The 18,552-nt window shown below is 39.4% G+C and overlaps 1 protein-coding gene across 7 annotated transcripts in view; it reads left to right on the plus strand.

The window, feature by feature from the left end:
- The window catches only part of LOC149319471 (DNA polymerase alpha catalytic subunit-like), a 331,773-nt gene that overhangs the window by 12,677 nt on the left and 300,544 nt on the right, over positions 1-18,552 (plus strand). For all 7 annotated transcript variants that reach the window (XR_016280201.1, XR_016280203.1, XR_016280202.1 and 4 more), the window contains exons 5-13: positions 1,894-2,009; positions 2,224-2,286; positions 7,502-7,603; positions 8,030-8,228; positions 9,784-9,946; positions 10,791-10,969; positions 13,531-13,643; positions 14,234-14,350; positions 16,164-16,238. Coding sequence is in view for 4 of the 7 variants with exons in the window: in XM_089511788.1 (XP_089367914.1) it covers positions 1,894-2,009; positions 2,224-2,286; positions 7,502-7,603; positions 8,030-8,228; positions 9,784-9,946; positions 10,791-10,969; positions 13,531-13,643; positions 14,234-14,350; positions 16,164-16,238 (1,127 nt within the window). In the remaining 3 variants the exon portion in view is untranslated. The remainder of the gene's footprint in view (positions 1-1,893; positions 2,010-2,223; positions 2,287-7,501; positions 7,604-8,029; positions 8,229-9,783; positions 9,947-10,790; positions 10,970-13,530; positions 13,644-14,233; positions 14,351-16,163; positions 16,239-18,552) is intronic.

The raw sequence follows: 18,552 nt of genomic DNA on the forward strand, positions 1-18,552 counted from the left end.
CAAAGGCAGAGGCAGGTTATAAATAATTACTATTATTATTATTATTATCCAAAGAAACAGGGGGAAACACAGAAAATTTTTTAGCCGAAGGTGATAGGAGATTAGCAGTAGATGCAGAATCTGGAGGGACTATCTCAGAGCAAATAGTGGTAATCTTTGTGATGAAATAGTTAGCAAAATCATTAGGAGAGAATAATGAAAAGACGGGAGAGAGGAAGGTTTTAGCAAAGTGTTGAAGGTGGAGAACAGACGCTGTGGGCGCCTCTCATTGGCGGAGATCAATGATTTGTAATAATTCTGTTTTGCCATAGACAGGGTACGTGAGAAGGACGAAAGAACAAATTTGTAATGAATAAAATCAGTCCACTCCCAGGACTTTTTCCAAAGACATTCAGCTGCTCGGGAGCAGGACCAGAGAAACCTAACTGTGGGAATAAGCCAGGGCTGAGGCCTAGTGGTAGAGGAAGATGCTCATACAGATACAGAGGCAAAGCCGTCAAGAGTTGAGAGAGTGGAGTTGAGTAAAGACATTGCTGAGTCAGCAGAGTCCCCAAGATTTAGAGAAATGAATCCAAGGTCTGACAGATGGTAGTGATTAAGAGATTGCAGATCACGAAGAAAGCGTTGAACAATAGGATGAGGAGGAGAAATATAAGCAAGAGTAAAGGAAATTAAATGAAGATCAGATAATGGAAAATCATATGCCAAGTAGTCAGAAGTGACACACTTAGCAGCAAGAACTAGGTCAAGATAATGACCAAGTGATTGGGTTGAAGAGTTGGAATGGGGTTGAAGACCAAAAGAAGTTAAGGGAACTAAAGCGAGACGTTGTCGGATTCTTGGAATCGTCAAAGTGGATGTTAAAGTCACCTAGGATCAGAGAGGGGACTGCATCTGATAGAAAAAATATGAGCCAGGACTCAAAGTCAGAGAGAGAAACTGGGTAGCAGAACCAAGAGAGCGATAGATAACTGCAACCTGCAGTTGTAGAGGAAAAAAGGAGTCTAATAGAATGAAACTCAAAAGAAGAGAAACGATAGCTAGGGGGGAAAGATAGAACTTGAAACTGGCAGGAATTAGATAGTAAAATATCAACCTCTCCTCCTCGGCCCTCAGAGTGGCTTGTGTGGGTAAAAGAGAGACCACCAAGAGAGAGGGCTGCAGAGGTAGCAGTATCATGGGCCGGGAGTCAAGTTTCAGTAAGAGCGAGGAGGTTAAATAATTTAGAGAGAAAAAGGTCATGAGTTGCTGCCACTTTAGGGGCAGCAGAGCGACAGTTCAGAGTGAACAGGGGAATGGAAGCTGGGAGATAGGAAGAGGATGAATGGCGATGAGGTTAGGAGAAAAGCGAACCATGGGAAGGAATGGATTCACTACTGAATAGTCGACAGGAGAAAATGTCAGAATGACAAGAACACAAAAGTAATAGTCAACAGTGCTCAATAACATTGCCTGTCACAAGAAACCAGGGATGTAATAAATAAGTTAGTCAAATATTGCTTGGCAACTACTAGCACAGTTTCAAAGCTACCGCCTTTCCCTCAGTCCCTCCCTGGAGCCACTGCTGAGGATCTGCTGCTGGTGATGGTAAAGAGGAGGGTGGATGGGTTAGTTTTCAAAGCCCCCTTAGCCCAAGCAAGTCTGTCTGGTGCTGCTGAGACTCTGTAGCTGGTGGTGGTAAAGAGGAGGGTGAGTGGGGCAGTTTTAAAGCCTTCTTAGCCCACAAGTGGGAAGGAGCATATACTTGCAGGCGGAAGTTAGATTTATTCTTGTCAAGTTAAAACATGGTTTGATGTTACTTCTGAACACAGCCATAGGCTTTGTAACTTAAGCTGATACAGAAATAGATTTTTTTTTCATATTTTAAATACTGCTCATCTGTTACATTGGTAGGAAAAAGAGACACGGCTTCCACAAATGAAAAGAAAAATGTGAAGAAGGCTCTGGTATCAAAACCAAACACTATTAAATCTATGTTTATGGCCAGTACTGGAAAGAAAAATGCTGATGTAAGTTTTCTGTTTTTATAGGAATGTTATCTGTTGTATTTAAACTTTTTGTTATGATAATGTATTATTCTTAACTCCATTCTGTATTATTTGCTGCTTCTCTTCACTTTTCTGAAAAGTTGTAAAGATTGCTTAGTTTGCATTGGAAAAATTGACTTTGATCTCAAAGAGCTTTCTTCTGTAATTTACTGATCATAGTTATCTTGTTTTACAGAAAACTGTTGACCTGTCTAAGGATGATTTGTTAGGAGACATTCTCCAAGATCTGAATGCAGAGGTAGGAATCTGTAAGCACACTTGTTTTCCTAAAGATACTGGTTTTTTTAAAGAAAGCTTCACATATATTCTGGAAATATGGATTTATAATAACATCCAAAATCCACAAAACAGTGATAGCTTTCTTAGGCCAAAGAGAAGGATGGCCTCTATCTACATTGATATCCCTCCAGATCATCTTAACTGACAATAACAAAAACAATATCTCGGCAAAATGTAGAGCTGTGGCTCTCACATGGTCGTTTTTCTTCTCCCGTATGCTTTTAAACACATTTTCATGATGAAGCCAGTGGAGCTTTGAAAGCTTGTAATTAGTATTTTGTGCATTTTGATAGATCTGATAAAGGTATCACTGTTTGGGAATTTTGGATGCTATTGTATTTTACTGTATGGCCAACGTGGCTACCTCTGGATATGTTCTATGGATTTATAAAAATCCAAATTCAGCCTGATACAACTTAGGGTATCTGGAAACAGAAAACATTTTTACTCAAAGAAGAAAAATGCCTAGAGACCTGCAATTGCCTAGGGTAAATACTGTTGGCCCTCCACATTTCCAGCTTTGACTTTTGCAGGTGATTTTGATTAATATATTCTTGCTAGAAATCTCTCAAGTCCTCCAGCACAGACCTGCTGGAAGTTGATCATTGAGTTCTGCTGGAGAACGTAGAAGTTCCTAGAGCAGGGATGATGAAACCCTTAGGGACCGAGTGGCCAAACTAAAAGGCTATCTGGCACCGGGTGTTACCCAGTGCTGTGGGTGGGATTTCCGTCCCAGAAGGGTGCAGGAGGAACAACAGGTGCGGGCCTGTTCCTCCTCTTTCCCGCCCTTCACATGCCCTGTCTCAATCTCTGCCCCCAATCTCTGTCACATGTGCCACAGGTTTGCCATAAGGGCATGTGTACCATAGGTCCTAGAGAAAACACATCTTTAGGCATTTGTAGGTCCTCCAGCATGATTCTGTGATCAGCATATGGCAGATGTTGACCAAAGAATTGCACTGGAAGACCTGAGATTCCTAGAGAGGTGTTATCTCAGGTAAAAAGAATTGTTGTTGTTAACTGCCCTCGAGTCAGTTCCGACTCATGGCGACCCTGTGGATGAAACATCTCCAGGAATCCCCATCCTCCACTGCCTTGCCCAGATCCCTCAAGCGCTGGCCCATAACCCCTCTGATTGAGTCTATCCATCTGGTTTGTGGTCTTCCTCACTTTTCTACCCTCTACCTTTCCTAGCATTATTGTTTTTTCTAGTGATCCATGCCTTCTCATTATGTGGCCAAAGTACGATAGTCTCAACCTGATAATCTTTGCTTCCAAGTAGTAGTAGTAGTAATAATAATAATAATAGTAATAAATTTTATTTATATACCGCTTTTCCAAAAAGATCAAAGCAGTTTACATAGAGTTTAAAACCAATTACAAAAACATCATAAAATAAATAAAACCAAGAGCACTAAATACAATATACAATCTAAAAACAATCATTCAGTAGTAGAGACCTGGTCTGATCTGTTTAAGAACCCGTTTGTTTGTCTTCTTGCCTGTCGATGGTATCCTAAGTACTCTTCTCCAGCACCAGATTTCAAATGAGTTGATTTTTTTTCTGTCTGCTTCTTTCACTGTTCAGCTCTCACACATGGTAATTGGGAATACAACGGCCTGAACGATTTTGACTTTAGTGCTCAGTTGTATGTCTTTGCTCTTCAGTATCTTTTTCAGTTCTTTCATATCTACCCTTCCCATTCCCAGTCTTCTTCTTATTTCTTGACTGCAGTCTCCCTGTTTGATCCTAGATATGGGAATTCTTTAACTATTTCAATTTCCTCGCTGTCTACATTGAATATGTGTATTTTTTGGGGGTCATTATTTTTGTTTTCTTTATGTTCAGCATCAGACCTGCCTTTGCACTTTCATCTTTGACCTTCCTTATTAACTGTTCCAGTCCCTGAATGTCTTCTGCTAATATTGTGGTATCATCTGCATATCTTAGGTTGCTAATGTTGCTTCCTCCTATCTTCACTCCTCCTTTTTCTGATTCTAGTTTTGCTTTTCTTATGATGCATAAGTTAAACAATTAAGGTGATAGGATGCAGCCTTGCCTGACCCCTTTTCCTACCGGGAACCACTCTGTTTTGCCAAATTCTGTTCTGACAGTGGCCTCTTGTCCTTGGTACAGATTCCTCATCATGATTATCAGATGTAGTGGCACCCCCATGTCTTTCAGTGCATTCCATAGATTTTCATGATCTATATAATCAAATGCTTTGCTGTAGTCTGTGAAACACATGCTAATTCTTTTTTGGAATTCTTTGGTGTGCTTCATTAGCCATTGCATGTTTGCATTGTGGTCCCTAGTGCCCCTTCCTTTTCTGAATCCTGCTTGCACCTCTGGAATTTTTCTCTGGAGTCTATGCTGCAGAATTCTGAGCATTATTTTGCTTGCATGTGAGATTAGTGCTATTGTTCTATAGTTGCTGCAGTCTTTTGTATTTACTTTCTTGTGGATTGGTATGTATATTGAGCATTTCCAGTCTGTTGGACACTGGTTTGTCTCCCATATTTTTTGGCATATTTCAGTTAGCACTAAAGTTGCATCTGTCTGTAAGCACTGTAGCAGTTCAATTGGGATATCATCTATCCCTGGTGATTTATTTTTTCTCATTTCCTTTATTGCAGATTCCACTTCACTTCTTAGAATTTGGGGTTCGTCTTCATATGGCTCCTTATTCCGAATATCATTCATTCTCTCATCTCTTTTGTATAACTTTTCTGTGCATTTTCTCCAGCATCTTTTTATTTCTTCTTGTTTCTGTATTTTGTTTTTTCCCCCCTCCATAGAGCATGCCTGCTCTCAGTTTGAACTTGGCTTTAATTTTTCAGATTTTTTTATAGAGGTCTCTTGCTCTTCCCTTTTTGTTGTTTTCTTCTATTTCTCTGTATTGGTCATTGTAGTATTTCTGCTTATCCCTGTAGTGTCAGATGTTGGACAGTTGTGTTCATACTTCTGGCTTTGTTCCTATCTCCCTTTGCTTTTGCTTTTCTTCTTTATTTTATTGCATGAAGTGTTTCATATGTCATCCATTGTTTCTTATCTTTCTTTTTGGCCACTGTTAATGTTTTCTTGCATTCAACCTTAATTATATCTTTGACTTCTGTCCACAGTTCTTCAGGTTCCTGGTTGGTTATACTCAGTAGTTCAAATCTGTTTCTTACATTGTCCTTGAATTCATCTGAAATGTTATTCAGGTCATATTTTGGTATAATGATGGTTTTTGCATTCTTCTTCACCTTAACTTTGATTTTTGTTATGAGCAGTTTGTGGTATGTGCCACAATCAGCTCCTGGTCTGGATTTGGCCACAAGGGTAGAGCTTCTCCATCTTCAGTTTCCTATTATATAATCTATCTGATTTTTGTATTTATCATCTGGTGATGTCCAGGTGTATAGTTTCCTATTTGGTTGTATGAAGTTGGTATTTGCAGTGAATAGATTGTTGGCCTCGCAGAATTCTATCAGATGCCCTCCTCTTTTATTTCTTGTTCCTAATCCAAATCTTCCTACTGTTTTTGATTCTTCTTTGTTGTCAGTTTTAGCATTCAAGTCTCCAATGATTAGTTTGAAATCTTGTGATGGTATGTTAATTTCTTCCTGGACTGCATCGTAGAATCTCTTAATTTCCTCTTCAGCTGCATCTGTGGATGAACCATATATCTGGATTATTGTGATGTTTATAGGTTTACCCTGAAGCCTTATTGATAATATACAGTTTGACTTTGAGTTGTATCCTTTGAGTGCTTTAGCTATATCTTTCCTTAGTATGAATGCCACCCCATTTGTTTTTTCATTTTCTGAATAGATTACTGTATAGTTGTCTGAGTCAAAGTGACCCACTCCTGTCCATTTTAACTCACTCCTAGTATTGCAATGTTCATACGTTCCATTTCTTTCTTTACTATGTCTAGTTTTCCCTGGCTCATGCTTCCCATGTTCCATGTTCCAATTACAGCAAGCCTGCGCCACACACGGGCTCGTTATAGGCGGCTTCCAGTTTACGTGGAAGCCTCCGGGAAAATGGGTGAATGACGTGTGCGCCTGTGGCACATGCGCACAGCCACGCAACAAGCATGAGCCCCCACTATATGTAATGGGGCTCGAGCATATGCGCTTTTTTGCCTTATGTGAGGGAGGTCCGAATGGATCCCCCATGTAAGGCAAGGGTGGACTGTATATGTGTAGTGTTCATTCTAACTATGCTTGTTTTATTGGATATGTTTTCTGTCTGGCCTCCCGCTCTCTAGTAGTTGTTTTTTGGGCTGTCTCACGTGAAGAGTTTTCTTGGTGAAATGGTCTCACAAAGAGGGACACCTTTTGCCTCTTTTTGCACAGTGCTGACAAGTGTCAGCTATGGTGACACTACTGTTCTCTCTGTGAGAATTGACTTCAGTGTCACCCACCACTTCTGCTTCAGCCGAGTAGCTGTTTCTATATTTTATACCTGATATTCCCTTCTTCCCTCCCTCAATTCTTTTTTCCCTTTCCTTTTTACACTCCTAGATGTTTTCCCCACCCGCCCCATCTCCTCTTCCCTACCTCCCGCTTTGTCCCCATTGGTGGCATCAGTGTTTTGTTATTTGTGGCTGAAGGTCCAGAACAGCTGGGAAGAGGAGGAACAGGTGTGAGCCTGTTCCTCCTCCTCCCTCCACACTCTCCGGCGGTACCTGAAGGCCCAAGACGGCTGGGAAGAGGAGGAACAGTAATGGCCCTCTGTATGCCCTGAAAAAGTGGTGTGTGCCTGTTCCTCCTATTCCCTGTCCTCATGCCCTCAAAAATAGGTTCACTTGCCATCTCTGGCACACGTACCATAGGTTCGCCATCATGGTCCTAGAGAAAACACTTCTTTAGGCATTTGCTGGTCCTCCATCATGATTCTGTGATCAATATCTGGCAGATGTTGACCACAGAATTGCTTTGGAGGACCTAGAGATTCCTAAAGAGGTGTTCTCTCAGGTAGAATATTGTTTTGTTATTTGCAGTTTTTTCCACATTCACAGGGGTCCTTCACCTCTAACCCCAGCAAATGTAGAGGGACCACTGTAATAAAAGGTCTTACTTGATGATAAAGTAGATCTGAAACAGAATTTCCTTTACTCATAATAATTATATCCCTCCTGTCTTCTTTGAAAATGCAACTAAACCAGTTTTTTTCCTTTTAGTCTGCCGTTATAGCACCACCAGTTGCAGTACTAAAAAGGAAGAGGATTTTTGGAACACCGTTAAATCCTTTTTCTGTGCAGTCTCAAGCTGCAACCTCCAAGGTAATGTTTTCAAATAAAAAAAGTTTAGACCCTTTTCTGTTTTATTAAATTCTGTTTTAATTGTCGAAATTAGACTATTGGAATGCAGATTCTTAGGCCCTTTGGTATAATAGAATATAGGCACTTTTTTGGAGACCTATTGTACTTATCTGTATATAGGATAAATACTCACTTTAGACTGGAAGATGAGTTATAGCAAAGAAGTAGCAGGACAACCTTAACTTCTTTTACTTTGATGTTGATCGAAGCTTTTAAAAAGCTAAACAGAACAAAATCTGAGTGTTTTGAAGAGCTTCTGGGGTGCTTTGGAACAAGAGCTAAGGATCTCAAGGGCCTCATGCAGCCTGCAGCCCACACTTTGTCCACCCCTGACCTAAACAAATTTCAAATTACCCTTTTTTAAAAAAAAATCACTTTTATTTACAGAGATCATCTTCTGTAGTTGAGAAGACAGTCCCTCCTGACACAAAAGAAGCTTCTGCAGTAAATTCATCTTATTCTAAGCATTCAGTTTACCAAGCCACATCAGATGTAGTCAAAGAAGAGAGCTCTACCCTGGAAAATGAAATGGACCCTGTGGAAAATGGAGATCTGCTAAAAATGAAACAAGAGGATAATACTAAAGGTATTGTACTTTGATGATAGTGCATTTTGTTTGAATCATTCATATCACTGAAGTATAACCCATAATTTACAGTTCTATTCAAAAGGTGTAGATTGTGCACTTCATCCATTATGCCCTGAATTAACAGGATGTAATGGGTCCTCAAGTCCCCTCCCAGCTCTGAACTCACATACATGCATACAGTCATCCCTCCATATTTGCGGCTTTGATTATTCACGGATTTCATTAATATGTTCTCTCTCTAGGAATCTCTAGGTCCTCCAGTGCAACTCTGTGGTCAACTTTAACTAAAAGTTGCACTGAAAAACCATTTGTAGCTACTCCAGTGCCATTCTGTGGTCAGTATATGTTGGACATTGACCACAGAATTGCACTGGAGGACCTAGAGTTTCCTAGAGAGGTGTCCTCTCAGGTAAAAACAGTGTTTTCGTTATTTGCGGTTTTTCCATATTCACAGGGGTCTTGTTCCCCTAACCCTAGCGAATATGGAGGGACAACTGTACATTCACTCGTGTAGTGGTGAACGATTATGTTACATACAACAAAGGTGTGGAGGAAAATACTGCATATCTTACAACATTATCATTCTGCATATTTCCTCAATGCAAGACTCTATCATTTCCTTTTGTGAAGGAATTTTCTTGAGTACAAGGGACTGCAGATCTACAGTAGTGGTCCACTTCTGATGTCACACATATTTCCTGGTACCACTTCTGATGCCCTCCATTTGACTATGTGTGTCCATATAGGACACAGTGTACGCTGTAAGGACACTTACAGCTGCATATACCGTATATACTCGACTATAGGTCGACTTCATGTATAAGTTGAGGGCAGGTTTTGGGGGCCAAATTGTGGATTTTGATGTGACCCATGGATAAGTCGAGGGTAAACCTTATTGACATGCAACAAAAGATCTAAAGGAGGAAGCCAAGGAAAAGTATGCTAAAGAACTTACAAAATTCCAGCAGACATAATTGTTTGTGCTCAGACTAAAGGCTGGATGGCTAAGAGAACAGAGGGAGATCAGTATTTCCAGGAAAGATTACACTTTTGCCTTTCACCAGAGGATGTCTTTTTTAAAATAAAAGTTGAAATACAGTACTTATATTGACTCATGGATAAGTCGAGTCAGGTTTTTTGGATCAATTTTTTGACTTAAATTTCTAGACTTTTACATGAATATATATACTAAGTGTTTCCACAACAATTATAAGCAATTTATTATTTATAAGAGTTTTTTATTTAAAAACATCTGGAATTCTCTAGAGCCACACTTTAGTCAGTCACTACATAGAAACAATGGGCTCTGTCTCTTGTACTTTTGTACATATGCACAAAAAGCGTGAAACACCAATACACAAAAAAGGATATGGCAGAAACAAAATAATGGAATCATAAAATCAGAGTTGGAAGGGACCCCAAGGATTATCTAGGCCAGGCCCCTGCCACTCAGGAATATACAACATAGAATGACAGGAGAAACGTGATACAATCAGTGTATGCACAACACTTTCAATTCTCTTAATAAAATGTCTTATCACAATTCTTACAGAGGATGGACAAGCTATAATGGATTTTGATGATGGGGACTTTGATGAGGCTATGGAGGGTGTCAGAACTGTAGCAGAAACCATGGCATCTGTGAAGGAAGAAGTTAAATTAGAAGACAAGAAATCACAGCAAGAGGACTCTGAGAAATCAGGTTCACATTTCTTGTAAGTATATGTAAGGGGCTGTGCAGACATCCTCTAACGGGTGGTGGGACACCGCCTATTTCTTAGCCAGATTGGGGCCATGGCAACCTCATGCTGCGGCCCCGATCCGGCCTTTCGAGGGCACACAAAGGAGCCACAAAAAGCGGTATCATAGCTGTGTTGCTGCAGCCATATGGTGTTCCTTTGGCGCTACATCATATGGACGCAGTGCTGGGCGCGCGCCAAGATGCCACGCGCCGTGTGGAGCGGCACATGGCATCAGGACACCTGGGGGGGCGAAGATGGGCATGCATCGTGAGGATGCTACACCCTGACTAAGCCCCCTTACCAGGCCGGTGTGTACAGGGTCTAAGACAGTGCTTCTCAATTATTTTCTGTCATGCCCCCCCCTAGGAAGAAGAAAACATTTCGCGGCCCCTGCGCGACTGTAAATAGTATCATTTGTCTATAAAATTGTTATAAGTACACCTCTGCATAACACTGTATCCTGAGCCTCGCGCCCCCCTTTACGGAGTCTCGCGCCCCCCCTGGGGGGCCCGCCCCACTATTTGAGAAATACTGGTCTAAGAGAACTTTAGGGACTTCTTTGGTTTCTTTTGTTTAATTTCTAGCAAGATTTCTGTATGAAAATTTTCTTAGATTGCATGCTCCACAAAAGTATAGCAATTTCTTCAGAAATGTTACTTGATTTGCATTAAACTGATGTCATTTGATTTGCATTAAATTAAGAGATTGAGCCTTTACTTTCAGTAATGTTTTTAACAAAAGTGGATGCTTTAAAAAACAGTTATTTCAAACACAACCTTCAATTTTCTTCCTCTCTTCTCCATTTATTGTCTTTCAGAAGCTCCTCCCTCCCTGGAATTTCCTGTTGGGACAGAATTGATGAAAATGAAGATGGTCATCTAGCTGCAGAAATTCAAGTAGACTCCAGTCAACTCCCACTAATAACTGGGGAAGATGGGCAGCAGGTCTTCAGGTTCTATTGGCTGGATGCTTATGAAGATCAGTATACTCAACCAGGTGTGTTTATGTGTTGAATGATTCAGATGAATCTGTATTGCATCTTTCTTTTTCTTGCTTCTCTTAAAGTCAAAAAGGATGGGAGTTCTCAAAGAACTCAGTATCTCCAGCTTTTTCTTGAAGTGAAAACCTTCTCTTTGTCAAGTAAAATTTCTCCTTTCATATTGCATAGCATAAGCTAGAGTTGTATGTCTAGGATCCAAAGGGATACTTCCATTAACAGAGCGGCTTTTATCTTTGGAACTGGTAGTTGATAATTTTTCATTTCCCATGCACCCCAAAATGTATTCTGGAGATTTGGGAGATACTCCAGTGCTGGTGGAATGGAGAAGGAACTCTCACTGTAGTGTCTCATAAACTGTTGAATGTAGGCCTATGTTAGCAGCCAGCTCTGGGTTTCCAAAACTTATCTGTAGCTTCAGTGCTGCAAAAGACATTGGGAGAAGGTGATTTGTAGTCTAAGGAGAGATGCTTAAGCCTTTTGTCATTTTCTCCATACAGTTCAGTTTCACATGTGGGGCTGAAAATTCTTCTAGCTATGTATCATATAATAACAATTAAAATCATAATTGTTTAATGTAAATAATAATCTCTGGGCACACTGAAAGGTGTTTTTTTTTAGGTAAAAGCCCCATTTTATCTAGATCTTTATTTCTAGACCATTACTGTCATTTTACCTTAATTTTCAGTCATTTTAGCTTAATTTGTATGCACATGCAGTTCAGGAAGGAATAAAATGAAGGTTAACGGCTAATGTTTGAGTTTCTAAAACTTACTAGCAAAAAAATAATAAATGAACATTAATTTATAATGTGGTCAGGAGTTATCTTTTGGTACGCTGACTATACACAAAAGATTTGTGATAATAGGTAATGGTCATTGAAGCTTTGGTGAAATTGGTAACTAATTGAGGGAAGAAAAGACTACCCTCGGGACCCCTGTATAGTGCCTTCAATTCTATCTTGTATTCTGTATGGTGGCTTCTGAATGGTGCATAATTATGAAAAGACTTCTGTTCCTTGATTATGAAAAGAGATCCTGTCATCATAACTTTTCAAGGATGAATAATAAACACTGCACCTGGTTTCAATTAGTAATGTAGAGAAAAATAAATTTTGGCATAACTTTTTGTTTAAGTGAATCATGATCATTATAGCAAATGAGGCATTAACTATGTTATGTGAAGGACTCATATTGCTGAAGGATAGATAAAAATTTCCTGTTCAGGCTATATTTGCATGTAATCCCATACTATGATTTAGAACTACCTGAGCAAGTCTCTGAAAGCCCTAATGAAGCCTGGCCTCTCTCTGCTTCATTTGGGCAGGAGGAGGGCTCAACCAGCATTTAGCTTCTATGATTCTCAACTTTTTTGTTGGGTGTAAACTAGGGGTTTTGGTTTAAGACAAACCTGTGAATTAAAGTTGGCTTCTTTGGCAACTGATTAGAGGTTGCATAGTTAAACAGTGATTCTGGATTTGAGTGAAATGAAAAACATGAAAACTGAATGCTGGTGAGATCTTTCTGTTGGCCACAGAAGAAGCGGGAGAGGGGAGGAGGAGAAGGTTTCTAGGCGTTCATCCCTATCATGTTAAATCATGTTTAGTGTTACATGTGAACTAGAATGCAGTCTTTCACACTCCCTTCATGGCTATGGTGTCAGTGCTGCACATGGTTCAATTTCTAGATTTTATATATTAGATTAAATATAGTATATTTTTCTCAAACAAATCAAACAAACATCAGTAGTTTGATACATACTATAGTACGTGTAATTGCCTTTACTTGTTATTACTGTACATTCGATAGTTGGATAGTAACTCCTCAAAAAAAGGAGCTATTATATGGCATCCCACAAGGTGCCATTCTATCCCCAATTTTTTTTATTATAACTGTCCTGAATGGCTAAATTTTGGTCAACTAGTTCCTTAATGTTTACTGATCCCTGTATTGCTCTGTTGTCTAAATGCATATTAGGAAGTTATTTGAAGGACCATATCATTGATGTTGTTTGGTCTTTTAATGAATTTTAATGTTTTAGCTTAAATATAAAATATTTAATACTTCTAGTAATGACTGTGTGTTGTGTAAATATGTTAGGCACCTTGAGTTCCATTATTGGCGAGAAAGTGGGATATAAATGAATAAAATAAATGAATAAATTAAAAACTTAAGTAAATATGTAAAGAAAACACTTCATAAAAACAATTTGAAAAGCAAGAGAGAGAGGGTGGTTATGAAGAAGAAACAAGAATTCTGAGGAAACGTAGTTTCAAGACTCCTTACGTACAAAAAAGGGGCATTTAATACTTGCATACTATCAAGATGTATTCCTGCATAGTACAAGACTCTTAAAGCAATCACTTGACTGTGGAGTACTGACTTTCAGCAGATGGAGCTGTCAATTAGAGACTACAAATTGGAAATCATTCTGTTCCCATGGGTGAATTAGTGTGTTTATTCAGTAATTCTTAGTATTGCAGCTTTTCCATTAGCAGCTGTGCTACACTGTTTTGATTAACGTACATTGTCTATATCTTTACCCTTTTCCCTCATCTTAGGAGTGGTATTTCTCTTTGGTAAAGTGTGGATTGAGTCAGCAAAGTCCTATGTGAGCTGTTGTGTTACAGTAAAAAATATTGAGAGAACTATTTACCTACTGCCACGTGAGTCGGTATGTCTTTTTATGTTGACAGTAGGAAACTTCTCAGTTATAAATGGTCTGTTCTTCTTAAGTTACTCAGCCTGAATGTATTAAGAGAGACAACTCAATTTGAAGGCTTCCAGGATTTATTATAGAATAAAGCATAGATGCCATAAGGTGATACTGTGCAAAGAAGCAATGAAACTACTGGAGTATTGGAGAAAAGAGGATTGGGACACTTAACTGTTTATCAAGGTTTTTTTTCCTCCTATAAATTAATTAATTTTAATGTATAATGTCAGTTGAACTTCGGCTGTAAATTTTCTGAAAGCTTATGTAGTGCTCCTTATTATATTCAAAGCCCACCTCTTTTCTGAAGTCTCTGGCTTAATAGTCAGTGGCAAACTGAATGCAAGCTGTGTAAGTGAAGCTGTGTTTTCTCACCGTAGTCTGTAGCTCCTGTGCCCTTCTTCTCTTCCTGTAGTTCCATGAGTGAGTAGCTGTTTCTGTTTTAGGTTATTCTGTAATATTTTTCCTAAATAATCAACTTAGCCCACTTGGAAAATCTTTGAGTAGAGTGCTTGTCGGTGTAATGATTGCTGAATTTCTTCTTCTTAAAGCGAATTGATACATCTTCTGGGAAAGAGACAGAGAATCCTGTAACTATGATGGATGTCTATCAAGAATTTAATGATCAAGTTGCAGAAAAATACAAAATAATGAAGTACAAGTCCAAGGTTTGTTTAATATCACCACCTCACAGTGTTATGGTTTTAAGTGGGGAGGATAGGCATTTTAAGGCAGGAAAGATACCTGACAAGAAGTAACTAGGAAATGTGAAAGGGTCCATGATATCAGTGCCTCCCTACTGTCAAATGTTATAGCTAAACATTTGATGGATGATATCCAGGACATCCAATGTGACAGATTATGACTGTCTCATGTTAACCATGTTTGTATTCTTAAGAGCAGTTCTTGTCTAATTTCTTGGTTTTAAAGCTTTAGTCTGTTAAATCTCTGTGTCATGATTACAAGAGATAAGGTCAAGTTAATGAGTACAGTATAATTCAGTCCAAGCAGTTTAGCTGAAGTGGACTTCTGCAATGAGAGAGATTGTCACAAAACAATAATAAATCTTTCTGCTTAGATTTTGCCAATATTCTGTACATGTATATTTAACATGTGAGAGTTCTAACAAATGGCTTACTAGCCAAAGCTAGTAGGTAGCCCACACTATGTGTTGTGTTTGTGACAATACTTGAGCTTCACAACAGTATCTGCACTACTTCATGCTCTGTAGGACAGCTGTTGTTGGTATTACAGACTAATAATTTCTTACACAATCCATCAGATTTAGGCTGTGTAAGAGATTTTATTTTTTTAAAGGAAGGGTGCTATTTGCTTCTTTTATTGTGAAGCATTCTTACAGAAATGCAGGTGCATTGTAGGGTAATGTGCTTTCTTATTCAAACATTTTTCTGTTAATTATTTTACTTTTCAAGTGGATGTTGAAAGTGCTTTAAATACAGTTCTTTAAATACTCAAAATATTTTCTTACCATTGTATGCCTTTGGGTTATTTAGAGTATATGGTCAAGTTCTTGCCCCTTTTGCATATGCTACAAAGGGAAATGGCAATGGCTTTTAAAATTTTTATTTCTGTTTATGGGAGTTCTATGAAATCTAGGGCAAGAGATCACAGAATATCTAGTTTGTGCGTGTGTTCTTACTAGAGAGCAATTTCATGGTTTTTACTTGTATAGAACTGGCTACATGGGAGAAAAAGAAAAAAAATCATGATTGTATGAGTATAATTTACATCTGACAGGTTAACCCTCTATGTCAGATGTAAATGAACTATTATGAATGTATCATCCCATGCTTTATAAATCATTATTGTTGATCTTGGGGATGAGAAGTATGTGGGCTACATTCCCCTTCTGTTCTGGTACTCCAGGTTTGGTGCTGAGAACTTGATTTAGTTTTCCAACCAGTAAATTACCAGTTTCCAACCACCTGTTTGGGTTAGATCATAATTTAAGAAGCCTTCCATGTTTGCTTTGTAACATAAGAAAGCTACTTCAGAAGGAGAGTACAAATCTGCCCCTAAACAAGTGCAGCGTGTTGTACACTGCAAGAGAAAAGTGAAATGTTTCTGTTACCAAAGCAAGAAAGCTATTTTAACTTCAGTGGTGGTGGTGAAGGAGGAGAAGCCGAAATTGAGTCATAGTATCCCTCCCACTACCTAGTGTTGGATGTCAGGTGGACCTCTTTTTCCATTGTATGAAGATAAGTTTTAATACCTTTTTGTTTTTCCATCGCTTGAAGAAAGTAGAATAAATTGTGCAAAAGTTTAAAATTAAGAAACATTATAATCTTCAGATTAAATTTAAGAAGCGGATAACTATTTTGTGATAATAAAAAGATTTTTGTAGATTTTGAAATTTAAAGTAAGGAAAAAGTGATTTTTTTTAGAGAGGAAAATTTATAGTACCACCAGTTTTACATATCAATGCCTCATGAATATGTCAACCATCTATATCTTGTCTAGAAAGTGGAAAAGAATTATGCTTTTGAGATACCAGATGTTCCTGCAAAATCTGACTACTTAGAAGTTAGATTCTCGGTAAGTAGACAGTATTATGATGCTTCATTTATAGTGATTCTTAAATTGAAGGGAAATGGTATGTGTGTCTTATACTTAAAAAATCACAGTATTAAAAGAATCTACACATAGAATTCTGGTATTTAAAAGGTTAGTTTGTTTTTGTGTGCTTTCAAGTAGTTTCTGACTTACAGTAACCCAAAGGTGACCCCATCATGGAGTTTTCTTGGCAAACTTTGTTCAGATGGAGTATGCCTTTGACTTCCTCTGAGGCTGAGAGTGACTTGCTTGAAGTCACCCAGTAGGTTTGCAAGGCCTAGTTGGGATTCAAAACGTGGTCTCCAGAATCATAGTCCCATGCTCAAACCACTATGCCATGCTAGCTCTCTAAAAATGATAGAAATATTATTCTGTTTATGTTGCTACAGGTTGAGTCTCCCTTGTCTGGAATTATGCAATGAAAATGTTCCAAAACTGAGAACTTTTTCATTGGTTGCTGAGATAGTGACACCTTTGCTTTCTGATGGTCAGAATACACAGACTTTTATTTCATGCACAAAATTATTTAAAATATTGTATAAAATTAAATTCAAGCTATGTGTATAAGATGTACATAAAATATAAATAAATTCTATGTTTAGACTTGGGTCCCATCTCCAAGATATTTCATTAAGTACATACAGTTTCCCTTCTGTTTGGGTGGACTTCATATTCGCGACCCTCACTTATTTGGGGATTAAAATGGGGCACGCACCTGCAGCCGCTCACAGACACGTGCACCCATTCAAGTCTATGGGGCTTGAATATGTGCGAATTTCCATTTTTGCAGGGGGTGGGTTTGTCTGGAACGGATCCCCTGCGAAAATGGAGAGCTGACTGTACATGCAAATTTAGGTATTCTGAATTCCCAAAAAAATCCAAAACACTTCTGATCCCAAGCATTTTGGAGGCTCAAGCTGTATTAGGCCCGTTACAGACCGCCCAAAAGGGGCGGTCTTGGGCTGCTGCCGGTTACAGCGCGGAGGAGCCGCAGCAGCCAAACCGCGCGACTCCTCGGCGCTGCAAAAAAGGAGTGCAGAAATCGCACTCCTTCCGGCAACCCGGAAGAGCCGCCGCAAGTGCCAAAGCGCGCACTCGCAACGGCTCTTCCAGGTTTAGACGTCCGGACACTGTGCGTCCGTTATGTCAAGATGGCCGCGCCCGTCTGTATAGGGTGCCGCCATCTTGTCATACGGAATACGCGCGAGGGGCAAGGCAACCACTACCACTTAGGCTCGTCTGTAAGGCGCCTTAGTTAACTAATATGGCTCTAAACTTTTGCAAGGCAAGTAAAGAGTAGCTACATTTCCCATTAGGCTGTCTTGTGCAATTAGTGGATGATACAGTCGGCCCTCACCTTACGCGAGGGATCCGTTCCGGATCCTGCCGCGTAAGGCGAATTCCGCCTATGCTCAAGCCCCTTTGGAAACGATGGGGCTCGTGCACGGCGGTGCGGTGGCACACCGGGCGCCATGGGTGCGCGCCCCCATTCAATTGAATGGGACGCGCCGCCCCACGTGCTCCCCACGGCTTGAGTGCGTGCGCTCAAGACTGCGTATGGCGCGCCCGCCTATGGCATGGGCGCACTGTATTAGCTTCTTATAGTCTTCCTTTGGAAAAAGGAATGTATATTTAAATATACTTTTTCCAACTCAATGTTTTAGACTAATTTGGAAGTATTTGGAGGTGGTGGATAACTTCCCACTTTTCCTTGTGCAAACACTATAAACTCCCTTTTGATGGTGAGATGATGAAGGAATTCAATGTCCACTATCCTGAATGAGGAAACAGGAAATAAAAAGGTATGGGTGCAGTGGCTGTGAAAGAAGTTAGGTATTGAAAAAATAAATTGTTTGGAAGTTGCAGATTTTGTTTGCTTTCCCTCACCATTAGTATATCCTACAATGCAAATTGACTAAAACTAGTGTTACTGTAGTGTCGATAGGACTCTTTCCTACTCACACTCTACAAGGTTACTTGAAGCAGGAAACAGTGCAGGAATGGGGAACCTGTGCCTTTAAGGTGTTTTGGATTTGCTCCCCAAAGTCCCAATCAGCATGACCAATAGTAAGGAATTCTGGGTATGAGACAAAAACCTCCGGAAGGCCAAAGGTCTTCACCTTCAGTAATCTTATAGTTTGTTATGCATGGATTGTAAATCTCTAGGTGATGAAAAGCTGCCTGTTTCTGTTTTTCTACAGTAGTCTTTCAAGCATTGATATATTTCACTTAGCTCATGTTTTCATTTTATGTTCATTGCATGGGTACTTGCTTAACCACCTTAGCTTTAGTTGGT

This window comes from Sceloporus occidentalis, unplaced genomic scaffold, assembly GCF_023333645.1.
Source record: "Sceloporus occidentalis isolate IW3139 unplaced genomic scaffold, rSceOcc1.0.p SCAF_2, whole genome shotgun sequence".
NCBI lineage: Eukaryota > Metazoa > Chordata > Lepidosauria > Squamata > Phrynosomatidae > Sceloporus > Sceloporus occidentalis.